Genomic DNA, 19342 nt, shown 5'->3' with positions numbered 1-19342 from the left:
TCTTGAAAAAGACCTGAAAAGTATTTTCCTTGTTTTTGAAACATTAGACGCTACCAACTCTTGGTCTGTCATTTCCACGACTGCACCAGGCCAAGTTATTAAGTCTCATACTTCACTGGGGAGAGGAATGCTGCGGGAGGCAGTGTTACAAACGTGTACACAGCTCCAGTGAAATCTTACTGTTAAAGAGAAATGATTAGATGTAGAGTTTGGATAATGGAGTCCTTAAAAAAACATTATGTTACTGCTGTGGGGAAGATTTATTTTGATGCACAAACCCCATCTCATACATCTCATCCTCCTCGTCTATCTGCATTCTTCAATCCAACTTGTTGGCTCTTGTTTGGCTGCACCCACGACACCTTACCCTCTTATGCTCTTATTTTACTTTTACAGTTCCTAGCTCTCCCCTCCTCCTTCCTACATCTCCTACAAGGACATCCACCCCCCTAAGCAGTATGACATGCAGTATGTGCAGGTAGTGTGCTGTGTGTTGTGTGTATATTTGTGCTGCACAAGGCCATGCAGTGAATGAACTAAACAATGGAAAACACTATAGAGTGAAGAGGATTGAGGGCACGCCTACATCAGCATCAGAACAGATGAGATCACAGAGAGAGTGCGGGGGGGGGGGGCATATGTGGGATTACTGAAGATGTCAAATACATGGACAGAAAATATTGGCATGCTCCAAAAGACTGAGTTCCACAGCAAATCTGTTATTACTATAATATATTGTTTTCTATTATATTTTTCTGTTTTGTTTTTTAATTTTCAAAAGATATTCATACAACAGATATTATACAAAAACCACACACACAGGTGATGTTTAAAATGACAAAAGATGAACATCAACATACGTAAATGTGTGCATGAATTAGCATCTGAACTGGCATCTGCTAACGAGGGCTTCAACAAGTCGACGGATGAAAAAGTGAATGATGGATAGAGATGCAAGTGGAGGGATGGGAGAGAGAGAGAGAGATGGTGGGAGTCAGATATGAGAAGGAGGAGCGTCAACAGTCGGAGATATGCCACAGATTATCAACCAGTGTCAGATGGTCTAGAGACCGATAAAGAGGAGTGGACAAGAGTGTGACAGGAGGGAGACAGAGAGAGCCAAAGACAGGGAGAGAAGTCGTGCATGTGAGCCGAGCTGCAGAGATGACTGATGTGAAAAATGTGTCGTCCATGGACGTGCCAGAGGAGAAGTTAGTGAAGAAGGTCAGTGGATGCACAGAGCAACATTCTGCCACGGTCACACTCACAAGCTCAACATCATTGTGAAGTTTTGTCCTCAATGGGCCAACTATCAAACCAAGGCATGGTTTCCTGTTTATTCTAACTTTAGGATGACCCAAATCATTCCATGATCATTTTTATCACTTTCCCGAAACTGTCACGTTTTCTGTTTCTCTCATCAGGGTCTAATCTGAACTGGCACATTAGAATTGTAAAATTAAATGTTAAATTCTAGTTGTGTGTGAGTGTGCTTTTCCTGCTGCTTGGTTCTTGACTGCAAACATTTCCTCATTCCTTGCTGTCAAGGAAACATGACGGGCTGATGCTGCGGTTCTCTTTTACTTCCTTTTACATGTCTTTCATTGTTAACAAGAGCAAGAGAAATATTTACCGTTCGGTGATCCTGTGTTCTCCAGGGATCTATCAAGAAGAAGATTGAATCGTTCAGGAGATGGAGTTCAGCCAGTATAAAGAGGCCTCCAAAGCAAAAGACCAAGACCCTGAGTCTGTCCTCCCCTGTGGAAAATCCTGAAGACCTTTGGCTCCAAGAGGGAGACAGAAGGAAGCTGCGACCCATCGTTGACTCTGTCTTTGGCCAGGTAGGATACTGAACTAGGTATCAGAGCTCAGGTGTGTTTAAGTATTCTTAAACACACCTGAGGTCCAGTGTGGCAAATGTGGCTGAAATGATTTCCATTTGGCAGATATTGGAGCTAAATACTTGATAATTGAGTGATATTCAACTGCAACGTATGTATGTACAGTATGTGCAGCTTGTCTCTCTGTTCCCTTTTTGGGAAAAGACTTCCTGGCAAATGTACACACAAGCTGCAAAAATGAACTGTGAAAATGATTTTTTTTTTACAGTTTTAGCATCTATATGTGTTGCATATGTCACAAACACAACATGTTGTGTTCATGTTTCAAACTAAAAAAAATTCTATTTCCATTCATTCAGTGCAGCTCCATACCGAGGAGTCCTTGGATTGGAGTACAGAGGAGTATTTTGAGTGATTTGAAAGTGTATTTTAAGTCAGTGGTTCTCAAACCAAATATAGAGAAAATATTGAGCTGTCAAAGGAATACCAGTATCACTGATGTTAAAATACAGAGGTGTAAAAATAGACAAAGTCAGCTACAAACTTTTTGCAAACTTTCACAGAAGGCAGATTTATTTTCACTAAGAGGATTTGCTCTCTCATCATCCTCCTCTTCTTCACATATACTTCACAAACTGTAGTGAAATTAGATTAAGATGGAGTGAGAGATAAGGTGACTCTTATTATAGGCACTCCGGTCCAAATTCCTCAGCTCCACTGATCACATAACCTGGCATTTACAGTAGAATAGTATTTGTTTCAGAACCATGTTTTTCAGTTGTTTAAGTTTTCCAAAGGCAGAACCTATGTAGAACATAGCACAGCAGCTCCTTGGCTGAGGGGCAGGAGATCCACACCTGGTGTACATGGCAGACGTGCGTGAGACTCCGTTACGTACTGCACACGCAGCCAGTGTGAAAACAACCTTACATGCTTATCAGCAGCGTAGGGTAGTAACGCGTTATTAGCAACGCCGTTATTTTATTCAGTAACTAATAGTGTAACGTGTTGTTTTTTTTGTTTTTTTTTTAATTCAGTAACTCCTAACATTTTAGCGATCAATAAAGTTTAATTGAATTGAAAAACAAAGCACTTGTCGCCCTCGAGCGTCCCATACGTAATCAAACACGCGCCGTGAAGAGGACTGGACAGGTCGGCATGATGGCGAGCGAGAAGGGGGAGATAAGTTTTTCCTCGTGGAGGTATTCACATTATTTTCAACTGGAGAGCAGAGGGAAAAACAACATTTCGGTAACTTGTAGACTGTGTCCCGGTTCAAAAATACTTTCTACGGCGAACAACAGCAACAGCAATCTGCTGACGCACCTGGAGGAGCAGCATGCTTCGACAAAGTTAGCAGCTAAGGTAGCTAACGCAGCATCCGAGACCGAGAGTCACAGCAGCGAGCACACACCCACTCCACCCAAGCAGCAGCGGAGTTCTAAAGACGGACCCATAGGCAGGCACAACTTGATAAAACAATAGCACGGTATGTTTAACTTTTTTTTTGGAGTTAAATGGTAACATTTTACAGATAAAAGCAGGTGTTTTTCGCCTCAGATAAGTAGTGGAAAACATCAGTATAGAGCTGAAATGACGGCTAGAGGCGAACTCAATCAATCAACTATTTAATGGGAGCATTGGAAAAACGTTTTACAGTAACTAATAAGTTACTTTCTCAGTAACGCATTACTATTTGGTAAGTAAGTAATTAGTAACTGTAACTAGTTACTATTTTTCAGACAGTATGCATGAGTGATGTCCTGTGCTGATGCTCTCATCATTGTTCTGTCCTGATTTTTAGCATTGATCATTGACTTGTTAAACACATCATTTTTTTGGCACAGACACATCCAATCAGGAAATCATGTACAAACCTGAGAGCCTGAAAAATGTGAAACCAAACCTTTTGTCGTACTCACACAGGCTCTTCACATGCTTAGTATGTCCGGTTCGTATGGTCACATAAAATCATAGCATTTGATGCAGCTCCATGTTTTACTCTTATGTGGAGGAAACAGAAGTTGTCCTGCATCCAACAGTCGAGCAAGTTTCCTTGTTCATGTCTTCTCCTTCAGTAATTCTTGATGAGGCGAGGAGGAGAATACATTATTCAAAAAGTTTGGTTTGTTTCACTAAAGTGCAGTGTGAAAGCAAGCTTGGACCGTCTCGAGTGTAGCGGATTATTAGGTGTGAATATGATCTTTGTCTTTGAGGTATACAGTACTATGAGCCAACCGGCAGTAAACATTCCGGAGCTGGAACAGTCATAGATAATAAGACTAAAGTTGATTGTTTATTTAAAGATTAATGGTTTTCATTGAGAAACACTCAATGCGCTTACATGCTTGTTAAACGTCCGATTTTATTTGGACTAATATAAAAATGTGGTTTTCTTAATGTAAACACGTTGGTCTGAATAAAATCGAGCTAGTCTTAGTTGGACTAACATACCTGGACAATGTGATTCATAGACTGATTACTCCTGCATGTGTGCAGTTTGTTATACTGGAGTCAGGTATGTATAAACTGCAGTACTGCGGCGGCGTCTTACTTCAGACAACACAGCAACCACAAGAGCCATGTATCATGATTAACATGTACAACATACAAAACCACAGTCTGTTCCATCTCACGTACATATCACTGTTTGTTTTTCTGTGATGTAAAGGTGACAACGACATTGCAAATGCAAAAGGAAGAAAACACGTGTGCTGGTGTTGCTGCTTGCAGATGTGCAGAGGATATAGTGGTAGAGATTACTTTTTCATTTCAAGTCAAGATCGTGTGAAAAAGCATACAGGCGAACACATAATTAGTTTTCTCATAGACTGGCGAAACCATCCAACTACAGAGATCTCAGCCTCTGAAATAGGCAAGTATCGGACAAATCCCAGGCCAGAAGAAGATATGTAGATGAGGGGTCTGAAGTGACTTACAATAGACCTTACAATACTAAATCGCTAAATATGCACACGGAAACGACACGAGGCGTAAACTTAAACAAACAGACATTATTTCCCCTTGTTTCCCCTGGCTCAGTTCATTCTGTCTCAGTTCCCCGTAAAGATGGAGTCATTTCAGATATAATAACAGTTTATTATATCTGAAAATGATGCCATCTTTACGGGGAACTTTTTTTGAAGACGTCAAACAAAAAGATTGTTTCGTATTGAGTGAGCTCAAAATAGAAATGAGAGGCAGAAACAGAAGGGATTGGTGATGCTGATTTCTGAGTTTGATGCACAATCAGTATTGAAAATGGATTTGGCTCTCTAGTCTGCCTGGTGGCTACGTGCTGCGCATGTACAGGTGCACAGATTGTATTTGCATAGTTTTGTAAAGGTCTGTTACAACTTGATCTGTGGTACAGGTTGGCATGCAGCTGCAGCAGCCTGAGGAAAAGTGATGTAATATTAAGGTTATTGCTAATTTGGACTGCAAATAAGGGCAAATTTTACCATCACTCTGGATTTTAGTCATCGATCAAAGACTATCAACAGGAACCAAGCATTCCTGACGCATCCCAAAAACGTTGTGTCACCACCCGTGGCTTCAGGCAGTTCTGGTAAAGGCATGTAGGTAGGTAGGACTAAAAGTACAGCAACAGCTGTGAAATAAATGTAGTTTACACTGGGGTGGCCATACATCCGGATTTAGACCAGACAGTCCGGATTTTAAATACCCCGTCTGGCATGTGGTGCAGCCTCCAGCACTGGCCCACGAACTTCCCATGCCCTGAGATCTATGGTCAAGCAGATAATGAGAGTGGTGTTGATCAAATATGTCATTGGCTAAAAACCTAAACAAAGCTTCCATGTGTTGGCTACACACAGACAAGCCACTGCTGCCGCTGCTTCGCCCTGTTCGCTGGCTGTAGCTATCATGATGGAGAAACATAAAACATCTTTTAACTCTGAATCGTCAAAGGGAACGAGATTGGTGGGTTTTGCACTAGTAACTAAGTTACTGCATTGTAAAAGTAACTAGTTACTTACCAGGGAAAGTAACTATTTGTTTTAATGAAAACAGCTTCAATAAACTAAATTATAGTATTGCGTCACATTTTATTGTAAGAACCGGTAACAGAGTTGTAACGATTAAAACAGTAATTAAATTACCCTGTTAAAAGAAAGTACTCAAGAAATGTATTTGCCAATATACCATCCTAAATGTTACACACTGGACCTTTAACTGAGGGAGCATTATTTAGCAAGCAGCCATTTTGTCCACAGTTGCCATACATTTCACAAGGATCCACCAAAAAGAAAGGGAAGATGTGCTGTGTTGTCTTTTCATTCTCCAGTTCTCATTGAACACTGAACACTCAACAACAGATGGCGTGAATGATGAGAGGATGAAGGGAGTGAGGGAGGGGTGGAATGAGGACTGTAGAGCAGCGGATGGCTGGATGCCAACAAGAAATTGAGAAGAGATTGATTACAATGTAAAAGGAGACTCAAGCTAAAATGAGTGACAAACGTTGCTAGATTTTCACATGAATAAAACCAAACTATGAATGAACAAGTCAGTCAGTGCCAATGAGAGACTCACAGCTACGAGCAGAACACGCTAATCCACACTTAATACCAGATGAATTACTGTGCTTTATTTCATAGTATCAAGTACAAGACGTGGCTTAGGAGTGATCTGTTTAGTCACAGCGACTGTTAGAGGCTGTTAAATAGGCTGTACGTTATCAGCTGCTGTGTAACGCAGTTATTTGACAATATGTTACCATGCTGTTTTAATGTCTTCTGTAGTTGCCATCTAAAATATTCTTTAATGTCTTTTTTGTCCTTATACATGATGCATTTAATATTACTATTTTAAGTGGGATAATAGATAATGAATTGTCTTTGCCTGTTTGTATGCTGAAACGATTAAACAATTAGTTGATTATTAATCAATTACTTAATGAATTTAGTAACTATTTTGATAATTAATTATCAAGGTGATTTTAAGTAATTAAAACAAGCTCCCTGATTTTTAAGCTTCTTATTCAAGAACATGTTCATGACATTTCTTTTCAACATTTTCTGATATTTTAGGGATCAAACAAATAATTGATTAAGTGAGAAAACTATGAAAACTATCGTTAGTTGCAGCCTTAGTGATGCGTATGTTATGAGAAATACATGATGGTCTTGTAAAGCACTCTCATACACTGCCATGGTTAATCAGTTATCAGTTAAGTGGAAGTAAAGTTGGGTAATTTGTGCTTGCGTGTATGTTATTGGTAAAATAAGATTACCAATAACTATTACACTATTTATGTTTAATTAAAGGTTGACAGTGAAGAAACCATCAAAGTAAAAGAGAGAAATGTGACCCTTTTGTATTTTTTAATTGTGTCAAAATAAAAATTGAAGAAAAATCTTGGCGCCAAAAAACAGTACTAACAGTAGTTAAATAATTATATATTATGCTGTTTGAGTTTTTCTAAATATAAAATGGCAGTTGCAACATAATGTTGTGCAATCTCTTGCCCAGAGGGGAATATGTGTAAATCAAAAGCTGTGGGGAAACTTGTACATACTTGTGCCATAGCTCACAGCTAATACCATGACACAGGACTACTATTTAATTTGATATCGAAAACAACCTGAATTCAGTCTGTCTGATTTCTGAAGATATCAATGATATTCTTTCAGTGTGTTTCACAATTAAGTTCAGGGATGTTTAGACATGTTTAGACAGCCTACAGATGGAAAAAAAACGACTATAAAATATCCTTCAACTCTTAAACGTCCATACATTTGAATTGTCATTAATCATTTGTGTATTTTACTAAACCAAAAATGCCAAACAGTGTCAATTTCCTGTTTGTGCACAGGGCTGATTGTAAAAATGTGCGTGACATTCATCTGCAGAACAAACTGAAATTTAATTGGATTATACGCACCAAACTGTTTCAGTTCCAAATTTTAAATATGTAGAAATGGATGTATGTCATGCCCTGCACCTTTCAGAACAGAAGAATAACATTTTGTAATCATGAACGTCCACTGAAAATGTTCAGCAGTTACTGTGTTTTTTTGTAGCTGTATCAGAAAACATCAATATTACTGTTAAACCTCTGTATTTGTTGACAATGCACATGAAGCAATAATAGAAAAACAAGAGCAGCTTTAGTTGACGGATTAAAAAGTGGGTTAGTTGATTACCATTACCACTGGGGCAGCAGTCAGAGCGCAGAATAGTTGTGTCCTATACCCGTGGATGGATGGAAAGAACATGCAGTTCCACCCATTCTGTGACTTTCTATCCCTTGGTCCTACTTATCACTGAACATCTCTAATCCATAGGACCTCAGAGGAAACGCAAATGTAACGTTTAGGTCACATGAAAATACATAAACAAAATCTAGACAGGTGCAAAATGCATTATCCTTTTGTTTTAATGGGCACGAATGCTAATGAGAGCAAGGGAATTTAGGACAGATGTGTGACTGCAGTTGTAAAATGGTGTCTCGTTAATCTGAAATATGTGTGAAAAATGTGTGAACTATTTTTAGTGGGTTTCTTGTTCATATAAACCTGTTAGCATGAGTGATAGTAATTATGTTCAATGTTTGGTTGTTCACTGACAAGACCTGATTTTAAAACAAGACCAGCTTTTGTCGAGATTTGTGCTGCTCTATGGAGGACTATAAAAGACTGAATGAATGAATAAATGCTGGGGGTGTAGTAACCAATGAATAAATGAAAGAAAAATTTATAAATAAATAAATAAAATAATGAATTCATTAATGCAGAAATAATTAAAAGAATAAAAAAAGTGCAATTAAAACATTGATAAATATAGCTCTTCAGTGTATTTATGTTTTTATTATTTATTTATGTGTTCATTAATTCATTCATTATTTTATCTATTCAATCATTTATCTTTCCTGTATTAATGTATTCATTAATATATTTATTCAGTACTTTATTTATTCATGTATTCATTTTATTTATTTATTTATTTATTTATTTATTCATTCATTCATTCATTCACTCTTTTATGTAGTATAATGCCATTTATAGTCCTCCATACTGTACCATAGTTTGAGAACCGTGGCTAGTGTATTCCTCATCAAAACATGCATTTAACATAATTTTGCCACCTTGTCCCCATGATGTCTTTTTAAATTTGAAGAGTGTGGGAAGGACTGACGTTAACAAAAGACAATTGTGGGATCTGTTTTGAGCATTTCTCATACATGTGTGCCTCTGGCCATGTTTGTGTCGAAACTCAATCCCATGTTAACCTATGAATCATCTGAGTTCAGCTTGATTCACCTCAACTTGATCTAGCTCCCTGCAAATTATCATATGAGTCTTCAGCTTGCATATACTGTACACTTACCAGCCACTTTATTAGGTACAATTGTTCACATAAATATGTAATCAGACAGTCAAATGGCAGCACATTAATGCATTTGAGCAAGTAGACATGGTCAACATAACCTGCTGGAGTTCAAACACAGCATCAAAATGCAAGAGCACTATTAAAGGTCCGTCGAAAATGTAACACTACCACCACACTAAGTAACTTGCTTTACATAAGGTGTCATATGGGGACATCATTTCATCAACATGTCTGGGATGGGCAGACCACTGTTGTTTGCCAACACAATTTAGAAAGTAAGTGGTTAGTTGAGGAGTCATTGCAATCTGAAGTCTCACCATTAGATGTCACTAACTCTTACACCTTGGACTATTTTAGTCTGAGCCACTCCATCCCCTAACCGTAACCCTATTGAGTGACTTTGAATGTTGCATGGTTAGTGCCAGACGGGCTGGTCTGAGTAGTTTGGAAACCGCTGATCTACTGGAATGTTCACACAAAAGCACCTCTACTGTTTACAGAGAATAGTCTGGCAAAAAAATGCCTTGTTGATGCCAGAAGTCAGAGGAGAATGTCTCGATTGGTTAACAGGGATTGAAGCCCCTCATTACATCCAAGGTATGCAGAAGACGACATGTTGTGACTTGTAGTAAAAAGGCCACAAGCGTGTAAGATGGCACTGAGTGCCACTCCTGTCACTTTACCAGCTCTTATTTGTACCTAATAAAGTGGCTGCTGAGTGTATAAATTCTTCTTCAGTGTGTTTGAATAGTTCACTATATGACAGCGTGAATAGAAGTGCATGTTGTATTTCTGTATGATGTCGAACAGGTTGTACATAAATGACATACCGCTCTCTAATGCACTGGGGATTATTGTTCTGACCTTAACAGTGTGATGACACTGATGTTGCTGTATGATGCAGCTCTCATTTTATTTTGATGGAACTGCATAATTTAATTTGTAGGTTACCCTATGTACCTTATATGAAGTGATTTTCAGTCTCTGGGTTACATTTGCAGACATGTGTCAGCCAGAATGTGTTTCATAATCAGACCAAAGGTGTAGAAGGGCGGGTTTCCTGTTGGCTTCTTTTCTATCATTGCCTTTCAGGCATCTGTGCTTGTTGTCGTCTGGGGACAAAGCATGAATTGTCACCCAAATGCCCTCTAAATAACACTTAACCTTATACTACAACAAATATGAAGTAACCTCTAGATTCAGGCAGGGTGTCAGGTCACCTTTATTTAGTTTTTGTTTTGTCAATTTTGCTCTCTTTTGTGAAGCTCATGTTAGGACTGTGCATGTCATTTCCTAATCTGATAGCTGTCCAGATGGAATAGTGGGCTGAGGCACATACAGTACCGTTACAGTACAGTGCAAGAGACGCTGTGGCTTTGAATTCTTTGTTGTTAGCCATTTCATCGCACTCCATCCTCTCTGCGTGATAGATTCTCCATGCAACTTTATCACATTTTCTCTTCAGTTTCTGTTGATTGCCAAACTGGAGTTCCAAATGATTAAATACACACACAAATACAAGGAAGAAGAACAATTATTTCTCCACATGTATGACTACTAACATGTGCGGTTTGACAGCAGCAGAACAGCACCATTTACTGTATTATTTAGTTGACAGATTAAGCAGTGCCAAAATGAGGAGAGAATTGGGATTATTTTATTCCAGCATGCAGTAGATACTAATAGTTTTTTTAAGCATTAGGGTGACACCTGCTGGTTTGAGATAAGTATTACTGCTTAACACAATTCAACAACAATGTAGGTTTTGCTGCCCTCTGCTGGTGATGTAATCACAGCAAAGAATGCTGTACATGGCTCAGTCCTGCTAAAGGACCACACAGAAGAGAAATAGAAAAATGATGATGTCAGATAGTAAAGACATACACATTATAAATATGTAATATAGGCCTACTGTTGTATTTTTAAGGATGCTCACATCTGTTAAAATGGTTTGTTTTTTTTCTTAGAGGATGTTACCTGTTTCCCTGATGTCTAAATTTATAGATTTTCAATTTATTTTTTCCAATATAATGTCTCTCTTTGCAACTCATGGACAGCATATACAACTGCTATTGTGTAGATGAATATGGGCTGATTAATATATAGTATTTTTTTTCTCTATGTTGCCTCTATTAAGCTCACACTGCCACAGCCTATCAGCATTACTCCTTTTCCTCTAATCTGGAATTCCAGGGATTAAACATGTGGCCAACTCTTCAGCCATAATTCTACTATCCCCTACTCCCCTCGCTCTATCGCGCTCTCTTTCTTACACACACACACACACACACACATAGTTTTTCTGTTTATCATCACCCGCTTGCCACAAGTGATCCCTTGAATTTGGACCAACTTAATCTCTATTCCATCCTACCCACCTTCCCCTCTCTCTGCCTCTCTAACATCACACTTATTATAAGTGTGTGTGTTACTCCCCATATAAACCATGGGGAGTGAGGACAGTTTGGCTGGTCCTCACCTCTTAAAGGCTTTTTAAGGATTAAGACTAGATTTTAGGGTTAGGTATTTGTGATGGTCTAGGGAATGCATTATGTCTACAAGTGTCCTCACTACAAATGCTGAACAAACGTGTGTGTGTGTGTGAGTGTGGGGACTCGGTAATCAGAGTCTGGCAGCAGCAGCAGGTTGTGTCAGTCCAGAGCTGACCTACTCTCCCATCCCTTCCTGTCAATCTGCAGAACCCTGCCACTCTTTCTCTAATGTCACACCACACGTCTCAAATCTCATCATCGCAGCCTCCAGCAGAAACAACCCTCTGGGAGTTTAGGATTGACCGCAACGTCACATGTTACCTTCTCTCTCCTTGACTGGACCAATAGGAGCTCGGGTCGTAGTAGGTGCACTGAGAGGAGCTGCTTTTTTCCCATAGTAGTGGTGCAAAGTGGAATCATTTGCTTCTGCCTCACTGGGTGTGAAGGTCTGATGGGACACATCAGGATGTAGTTTAGATTTTGGACTTTTGTGTGAGATTTAAACAGAAGGGGTGCAGGGAGGGGGGTACAAGTACAAGGAGAGCGGGTGATGGGAAACATCAACAAGGCTTCTAAAAAGAACAGTAAGAGGACGACGGTAAGAGATTGTTTAACAGTTTTTATTTTCCCGAGATAAATACTTTGGACAGTGTTTGAACTGGTTAAAGGTGATAAATTATAATGGATCTGCAGCCACACAAATATAATTGAAGATTTAGCCTATAGATTTTTATTTGAATCTGTCTGAAAGGACAATTGGAATAATATTAATGCAAATTAATCCATGTTTAAAACTTTGCCCATACTGTTCGATATTAAGGTGTGATTTATCCGTTTCATTTCAGTCAGTGAAATTAACTGGTTCCCCCGCTCTAAAGGGGGTTTCACCTATAGAGAGAAGCGACGCCCATTTGGCTGGCACGATGCTGGGTGACCTGGGCGATGGTGGTGAGGTGGACACAGAGGAAGACGATGAAGACAGGAATGAGCGGGAATTCAATGAGCCACTGGTCGCTCTGGTTAAGAACTGCAACATGCTGCACAACTTAGTGGGGCCTGCTTGTGTCTTCCTTAGACAGGGCTTCGCACAAAGCCAGCTTGTATGTATCTCTCTCTCTCTCACACACACACACACACACAGAATTATCAGATCCAAAATCTCCCATAAATCTGCTCTGCTCATCCATCTATTTTCATAGTCCACTGACTGTCCAAAGGGGGATAGAGTTCAGGTCACCCTCAGTTCACCTCTGTGTGACATCATCCCTCCCCAGTCCATCCACTCTCGATTCCACCTTCCATTTCCTGCAAATTTCTCACTGAGACCCAATGACCCAAACCATCACTCTCCACCTCTATCGATCATCTTTACACCACTTGCATATATTGTATGTCCTACAGCAGTCACACCATTTGTCCAGACTGTTCTCTTACTTATGCATAGAAGGTTGAAATGTCATAGAGGTCAATAATAGGGTAATTTCCTGAGTGTGCAACCAGTGATGCTAATTAAAGAGCGCCATTAGAGAGCTATGACTCTGCTGAGGTGTAGGACCACAGCAGAGTCATGACCACATGGAGCTACATATAACACAATTATCATTTATATAAGCTCTAACTTAGGCCACACCATTTGTGTAGTGGTTAGTGCTCTTGCCTTTGCAGCAAGAAAACCTTGGTTCAATCCCTGGTCTAAATAAGGGCCTTTCTGCATGGAGTTTGCATGTTCTCCCTGTGTGTGTGTGTGTAGGTTTTCTCTGGGTTCTCTGGCTTTCTCCCACAGTCCAAAAACATTCATTAATGGGGATTAGGTAAAATGGTCACTCTAAATTGACCATATGTAAGAGTGAGTAGTTCTTTGTCTCTATATGTGGCCCTGCGATGAACTGGTGAACTGTCCAAGGTGTGACCAAATAGAGACTGCAAATAGAGATGGTGCTAACATCTTACTCTGCTGGTGATGTCATTTAGAGTCAGAGACATTTAGATCCCAAACTTTAAAAAATAAATAAATAAAAACATGAACATAAACTCACTGACACTCACTTTATTAGGTACACAGGTCAGCGAAGAGTGGCACCCAGTGTGTTCTGCTGATGAAGCCCATCTGTTGTGTGTTCAGAGATGGGCTTCTTCATACCTTGGTTGTATTTGGAGTACTGTTGTAAGTTACTGTTGCCTCTCATTTCAAACCGGTCATTTGCCTCTGACCTCTGAATCAAGGCTTTTACCCCAGGAGAACTTCTCTTTCTACCTAGATATTTTTTCTCTTTTTTGGATAATTCTCTGTAAAACCAAGAGATAGTTGTACATGAAGATCTCAACAGATCGTCAGTTTCCTTAAACAAAGCGCCTTTGCTAAAATCACCAGACCAGAGCCGGCTGTATAGGCCATATGGGCGGTGGTAGAAGTGAAGACAGAGTCATGGTAGCTCAGTGGTAGGGCAAGTTGTCTTTTGACTTGAAGGTTGTGGGTTCAATTCTTTGAGAACCCATGGACAATGTCTCCCACCCACTCCATAACACACTGGTCGAACTATAGTGCAAAGCAGCTCACCAAGACTAGAAAAGCTCTATATAAATACAGACAATAATATCAACTTGTCTGATTTTATTTGGTAGTAACAAAGACAATTTATTTAGGAAATGGTAGTAGCGTAAAAGTAAAAGTCATTAGAAATATAAATTATACATGAATACATGAATGTTGTACTTATTTATTGTGTTACATGTACTATTATTAAAATAGCCATACTATCTCCAGAATATTTTTACCTTTCTTTTTTGCAAATTTTGCTTGCAGTGTCCATACTTCAATCGTAAACTACCAAACTATAGTGTTTAATGACTTGTTTATTAATGTGTTGGTCTCATTGCCGTCAGCACCACTGTGTGTGTGTGTGTGCGTGCATGTGTAGGCCTTGTGTGTGTTTAGCCCTTGCAGATGTGCTTGTGTTAGGTAAAGCAAGTGCCAGATGCAGTTGCAGATGTAGACGAAAAAAAAATCAGACAGATGAGCCTCTGTGATTTCTAAAACAATTTACTACTGTAATCTCCCTGCCTCTCTCTCTCCCTCTCACTCTTTCTCTCTGTAGGTCTGCGTTATTCCTTCTGCTGTTGTCACAGCCTTATAGAGAACGCTGAGACTATCCTTGTCCTTGCGTTACCTTTTATACTTTTCACACAGCAGCCATATTGACATGTTTTAGCAGGAAAAGCACAGGTTTACTGATCACATTCACAGCGGTTCATGTCCAGTTCAGGACAGTGTGACAATGAACCAGCAGTATAGCAGTGTTTAGATCTCATGTCACCCACACTGCTGCAAACGGAGGCAACAGCAATACTGAGCTAGTAAAGCGAGACGACTGCAAGCAGGTTGGCGTATGGTGAATTACACCAAAAGTTACACACACCAGCTTTAGGTTTGGGTTGGTTAGAATCTCATATTTATCAAAATGTTTATTGTTTCAGCAGCTTTTTTGCTCCAGTGTGTGTTTGTGTGTGTTGATTCACTGTATATTACAGTTGGTAACACATATCAACTGCACTTGTCGTGGAGGAACTGCTCAGCTCTTCCACCAGCAGCAGCGGAATTAGACTAAACACGAGACTGTGCAACAGATCAACTAAAATGACATTAGGGTCAGTCAGATCAAAAACACAAATAATCCTATAGTAGAATCTCTAGTCAGGCAGATGAACATGGAATAAAACAGAAAAGATGCTTCACAGGAAAAAAAGTTAAAGAACCACCACAAACTAAACATGTGAAGTAAAAGTGGATGCATTCAGCTTAGTTATTCTATGTTTAACTGGTTGTTAATTTCTTGTTTTCTCTTTATTTCTCTGCACATCGGCAGGACAGAGATCTGCGACCAGAGGAAATGGAAGGTACAGAAACATCAAAATCTTAATCCAAATCCTCATTTAATTTCCAACCCCACCCACACCCACGTCTCCTTCCTCAGCTCCACTGAGAGCTGTTTTCCTCACAAACCATCTGTTTGACTATAAATACTGTATTTTCTGCGTATGGCAGGGTTTGAAAACTAAAGCAGAAACATGATGGTTCATAAACTGTTCAGTCACAGCCGTCAAACAGATTGCATATAATTTAATGTTAATATGGCCATAATTGGTTGTATTCTTTTTATGAATTTACTATCACTAATATAAAATGTGATTGCTAAATTAACATTTGACCTATCCATGTATAGTGTAAGTATAAGCTGAAATGTCAAAAATACAATATTAAAGACAAAATATCACCATTTGTTTTGATGTTTTGCTGGAGATGTTGGTATATTGATAAAACAGAATGCAAAATTGTGCAAAACAGAAATGTGTTAATGATGAATCCGCAATGATTTCATATCATCCAAACGGTATAACCAACTGTCTAACATTCTTAAAGGTCCAGTACGTAAAATTTTGCATTAATTATTTTCATTTGGCCTTACTTGATAGTTTCAATAATAATTTAAATATTTTTATTCACCAACCCTCACAAAATTCAACATCCTTCGACTTATGATGCTAACTGAATACTACCTTTGTTATCCAACACATTTTTAAGGAAGTGTGAGGAGAGGGATACAACTTTACCCCTATTTTACAAACCGTACATTTAAATTAATTATTTGCATTTCTGGAAATTCTGTTAAGAGTGTTTTCTCTACCTGATTTAAAAGAAAAAAACACAATCAAATCAATTTAGAGTAAAGTGTAGGTGCTCTCCTCACTTCTGTGCATCATGACATGGAAATACCAAAGTAAAACGTCCAGGGAATTATCAAACTGTAAGGGCACTGTTTATGCTCACTGTGGCAGACATTTACTTGTTTTACTCTGTCTGTGACCCTTCAATCTTTGAACATATTGCAGTTTAATTATATTTAAGCATATTGAAAACCCATCGTCACAGATTCATATTACAAAAAAAGTAAACCTTTTAGACTGGAATATGTTTCATACCCACATTAAAAAAAAAAAAAAAACACTTTTTAATACTTAAACAGCAATAAGTTGCACTGTTTCACTGACACTTTTTTACCCTGCAGAGCTGCGTGAGGCCTTCAAAGAGTTTGACAAAGACAAGGACGGCTTCATCAGCTGTAAGGACCTCGGCGAATGCATGAGGACGATGGGATACATGCCCACAGAGATGGAGCTCATCGAGCTCAGCCAGCAGATCTGTAAGTGACATGTTGTACTGCTGTATTCTTATAAAATGACTGCTGTTCACACATACAATGTTATTTTTATATTGAAGACACTTGCAGGGTTTTACATGAATCTGCACCTTGACAAAAAAGAACTTATTAAAGCCCTTTTGATTTCAAGGGTGTAGTAATTGTTTTAATGCAAAGTAATGCCAGTAAGTAAAATAAGATATAAGTCTCAGAGCAGTCAATTAAAGCTACAAGCTGCTTGGAATATGGTCTGTATGACACTGACAATATAGGCATAAAATAACACAGAGAGGAATATGTTTCCTAAAATATACACCGATAATCATTATATTAAACATGTTTGATTTTACTCAGACTTAAATTAGATATTTTTTTATATTTATTTAACCAGAAAGTCCTGTGAGACGGAAATCTCTTTTATGAGAGAGACCTGGCCAAGACAGCTTGTCATTTACAGTTTCTTCAGTTAAACATATTCAACACCTTATAATAACAGTCAACATAGTGTACCTGGGAATATGATTTATAAGAGTATAAGTTCACTACCAGTTGATTGAACAGTTCATTGCGCCAAACAGCTGTTGTAATTGCTGTTTGTTTTTGGAAGCAATACAATGAATTACACATGTTTCCAATGAAGATTCAATCGCCTTTTTTATTTCTACAAGTCTTCAAATTGAAAAATATGGATTGGGGAATCCCTGCAGTGGGAGACCCAATACTTTTTTATTAAATAGTCTTTAAGATTTTGGATAGATTTTACAAAAATAAGTAAATGCTGAGTTAAGTGTACTTGTCAATATTCCCCACTAGGTGGTGGCAGAGTGGACTTTGAGGACTTTGTGGAGCTGATGGGTCCAAAGATGCTTGCGGAAACTGCTGACATGATTGGAGTCAAAGAGCTGAGAGATGCCTTCAAAGAGGTTTGGAATATTAATATTAAACAAATGATTCTTTCAATCTTCTCCCTTTACTCACTTCACTATTACTTTATTTTACTTTATTATACTTCTTCTTTTTAAGTTTGATTCTGATGGAGATGGACAGATCAGCCTTGGGGAGCTGAGAGAAGCCATGAAGAAGTTAATGGGGGAGCAGCTCAACCACAGAGAGATTGACGAGATCCTGCGAGATGTGGACCTCAATGGGGACGGACAGGTGGACTTCGAAGGTGAGTTAACTGCTAAAGGTTTGGTCCAGTGTTTCCTATTTGTCTGTCTGTCTGTCTGTCTGTCTATCTATCTATCTATCTAGCAGCTAGCTAGATAGCTAGCTAGATAGAAAAGTGGGAAACACTGGCACAGAGATAGAGTATTTTGAATAAGCAAAAATATATTTAGAAATAACAAATCATAATTAAATATTGGGAAAAAATTTATTTGGAGACCCAAACAAACAAAATAACATCTGTAGGTGGCGGAAATAATGTAAGTATTAATGTCTATTCGTTCAGTTAAATTAAATATTAAATAATGTTCAAATTGAAATAGCAATGTGAAACAATGCAATTAGCAAATAACAAAACTGCACTTTAATCTTTCTTGTTTTGATTATTCTAGGGTGAACAGAAGCTTAAAACTTCTAAATTAAGCCTTACTAAAGAAAAATATTGCAAATCAAATCGCAGTAGAAATATCTGAAATAGCAGAAAAATTGCAATTCAGTATTTTACTCAAATTAATCTAGAAAGACAGAAAGAAATGTTTTCCTTGCAGAAACAGAAACCTTTCTGTTTCTTTCCACAGAGTTTGTGCGAATGATGTCTCGCTGACTCTTCACCAAAGCTCACTCTGCTGCACTAACCTCAACAAGGACTAAACTTCACAGTAGTTGTCCTGCAAATGTTTCTTTGTTGTACAAATGTATTAGTGTCTCTCTTTTCTTCCCACTTACCACCATCGTCTTTGTGTTAAGTGTAATATGTAATTTTTTGTAATGAGAGATGACTCAGCAATGCAATGGTTTAACAAAGCTGTAGTCTCATTATTAGTTCATTATTTGTATTTAAAAAGTTTGTGAAGTTAGAGATCCTGTTCACCAATGATAAGGAACTCTTTGACTTGTACCAAGTACCACCTGAGAAAATATTGAGCTCCTCAAGTAACACCATTATCACCAACGTTAAAATACAGTGGTGTGAATAGACTGAGCATAATTTACTCTCTCATCATCCTCCTCTTCCTCACATATACTTCAGACACTGGTGTAGTGAAATTAGGTTAAGATGGAGCGAGACATATGGTGACTTTAATTATTATTATTATTATTATTATTACTATTATTATTATAATTATTATTATTATTGTTAAATTTATTATTGTTGTTTTGTTGTTATTTGTTTCATTTTCTACACACTCCAGTCAGTAGAACAGTATGTACAGTAAGTACCACCAGACATGATAATGTACGACATTTTTTGTGTAACCCAGTCAAAAAAGCTGAATTTAAAATAAAAAAAATA

At 38.4% G+C, this 19342-nt stretch overlaps 1 protein-coding gene across 4 annotated transcripts; it reads left to right on the top strand.

Moving 5' to 3' along the window:
- Positions 1–1063: 1063 nt before the first annotated feature.
- cabp2a (calcium binding protein 2a) lies at positions 1064–18997 on the top strand. 4 transcript variants are annotated; one of them, XM_044027440.1, is made up of 7 exons: positions 1064–1224; positions 1659–1841; positions 15550–15580; positions 16750–16884; positions 17695–17804; positions 17905–18052; positions 18627–18997. In XM_044027440.1, the coding sequence occupies exons 1-7, from the start codon at positions 1165–1167 to the stop codon at positions 18650–18652; spliced, it is 693 nt and encodes a 230-aa protein (XP_043883375.1). In that variant the 5' UTR covers positions 1064–1164; the 3' UTR covers positions 18653–18997. The 4 variants fall into 4 exon arrangements, with proteins under 4 accessions (XP_043883375.1, XP_043883373.1, XP_043883374.1 ...); XM_044027438.1 differs by lacking the exons at positions 1064–1224; positions 1659–1841 and adding exons at positions 11854–12284; positions 12532–12786; XM_044027439.1 differs by lacking the exons at positions 1064–1224; positions 1659–1841 and adding exons at positions 11856–12284; positions 12565–12786.
- Positions 18998–19342: the final 345 nt, after the last annotated feature.

This window comes from Solea senegalensis, linkage group LG6, assembly GCF_019176455.1.
Source record: "Solea senegalensis isolate Sse05_10M linkage group LG6, IFAPA_SoseM_1, whole genome shotgun sequence".
NCBI lineage: Eukaryota > Metazoa > Chordata > Actinopteri > Pleuronectiformes > Soleidae > Solea > Solea senegalensis.
This window is presented reverse-complemented; position numbering and strand designations above follow the sequence as displayed.

What these genes read in the sequence shown, in the direction of transcription:
- cabp2a (XM_044027438.1), top strand. Translation starts at nt 12,237, where the DNA reads ATGGGAAACATCAACAAGGCTTCTAAAAAGAACAGTAAGAGGACGACG. An exon ending in GCTTCGCACAAAGCCAGCTT is followed by an intron (nt 12,787 to 15,549) that starts GTATGTATCTCT and finishes GCACATCGGCAG; the next exon opens with GACAGAGATCTGCGACCAGA. An exon ending in GCGACCAGAGGAAATGGAAG is followed by an intron (nt 15,581 to 16,749) that starts GTACAGAAACAT and finishes TTTACCCTGCAG; the next exon opens with AGCTGCGTGAGGCCTTCAAA.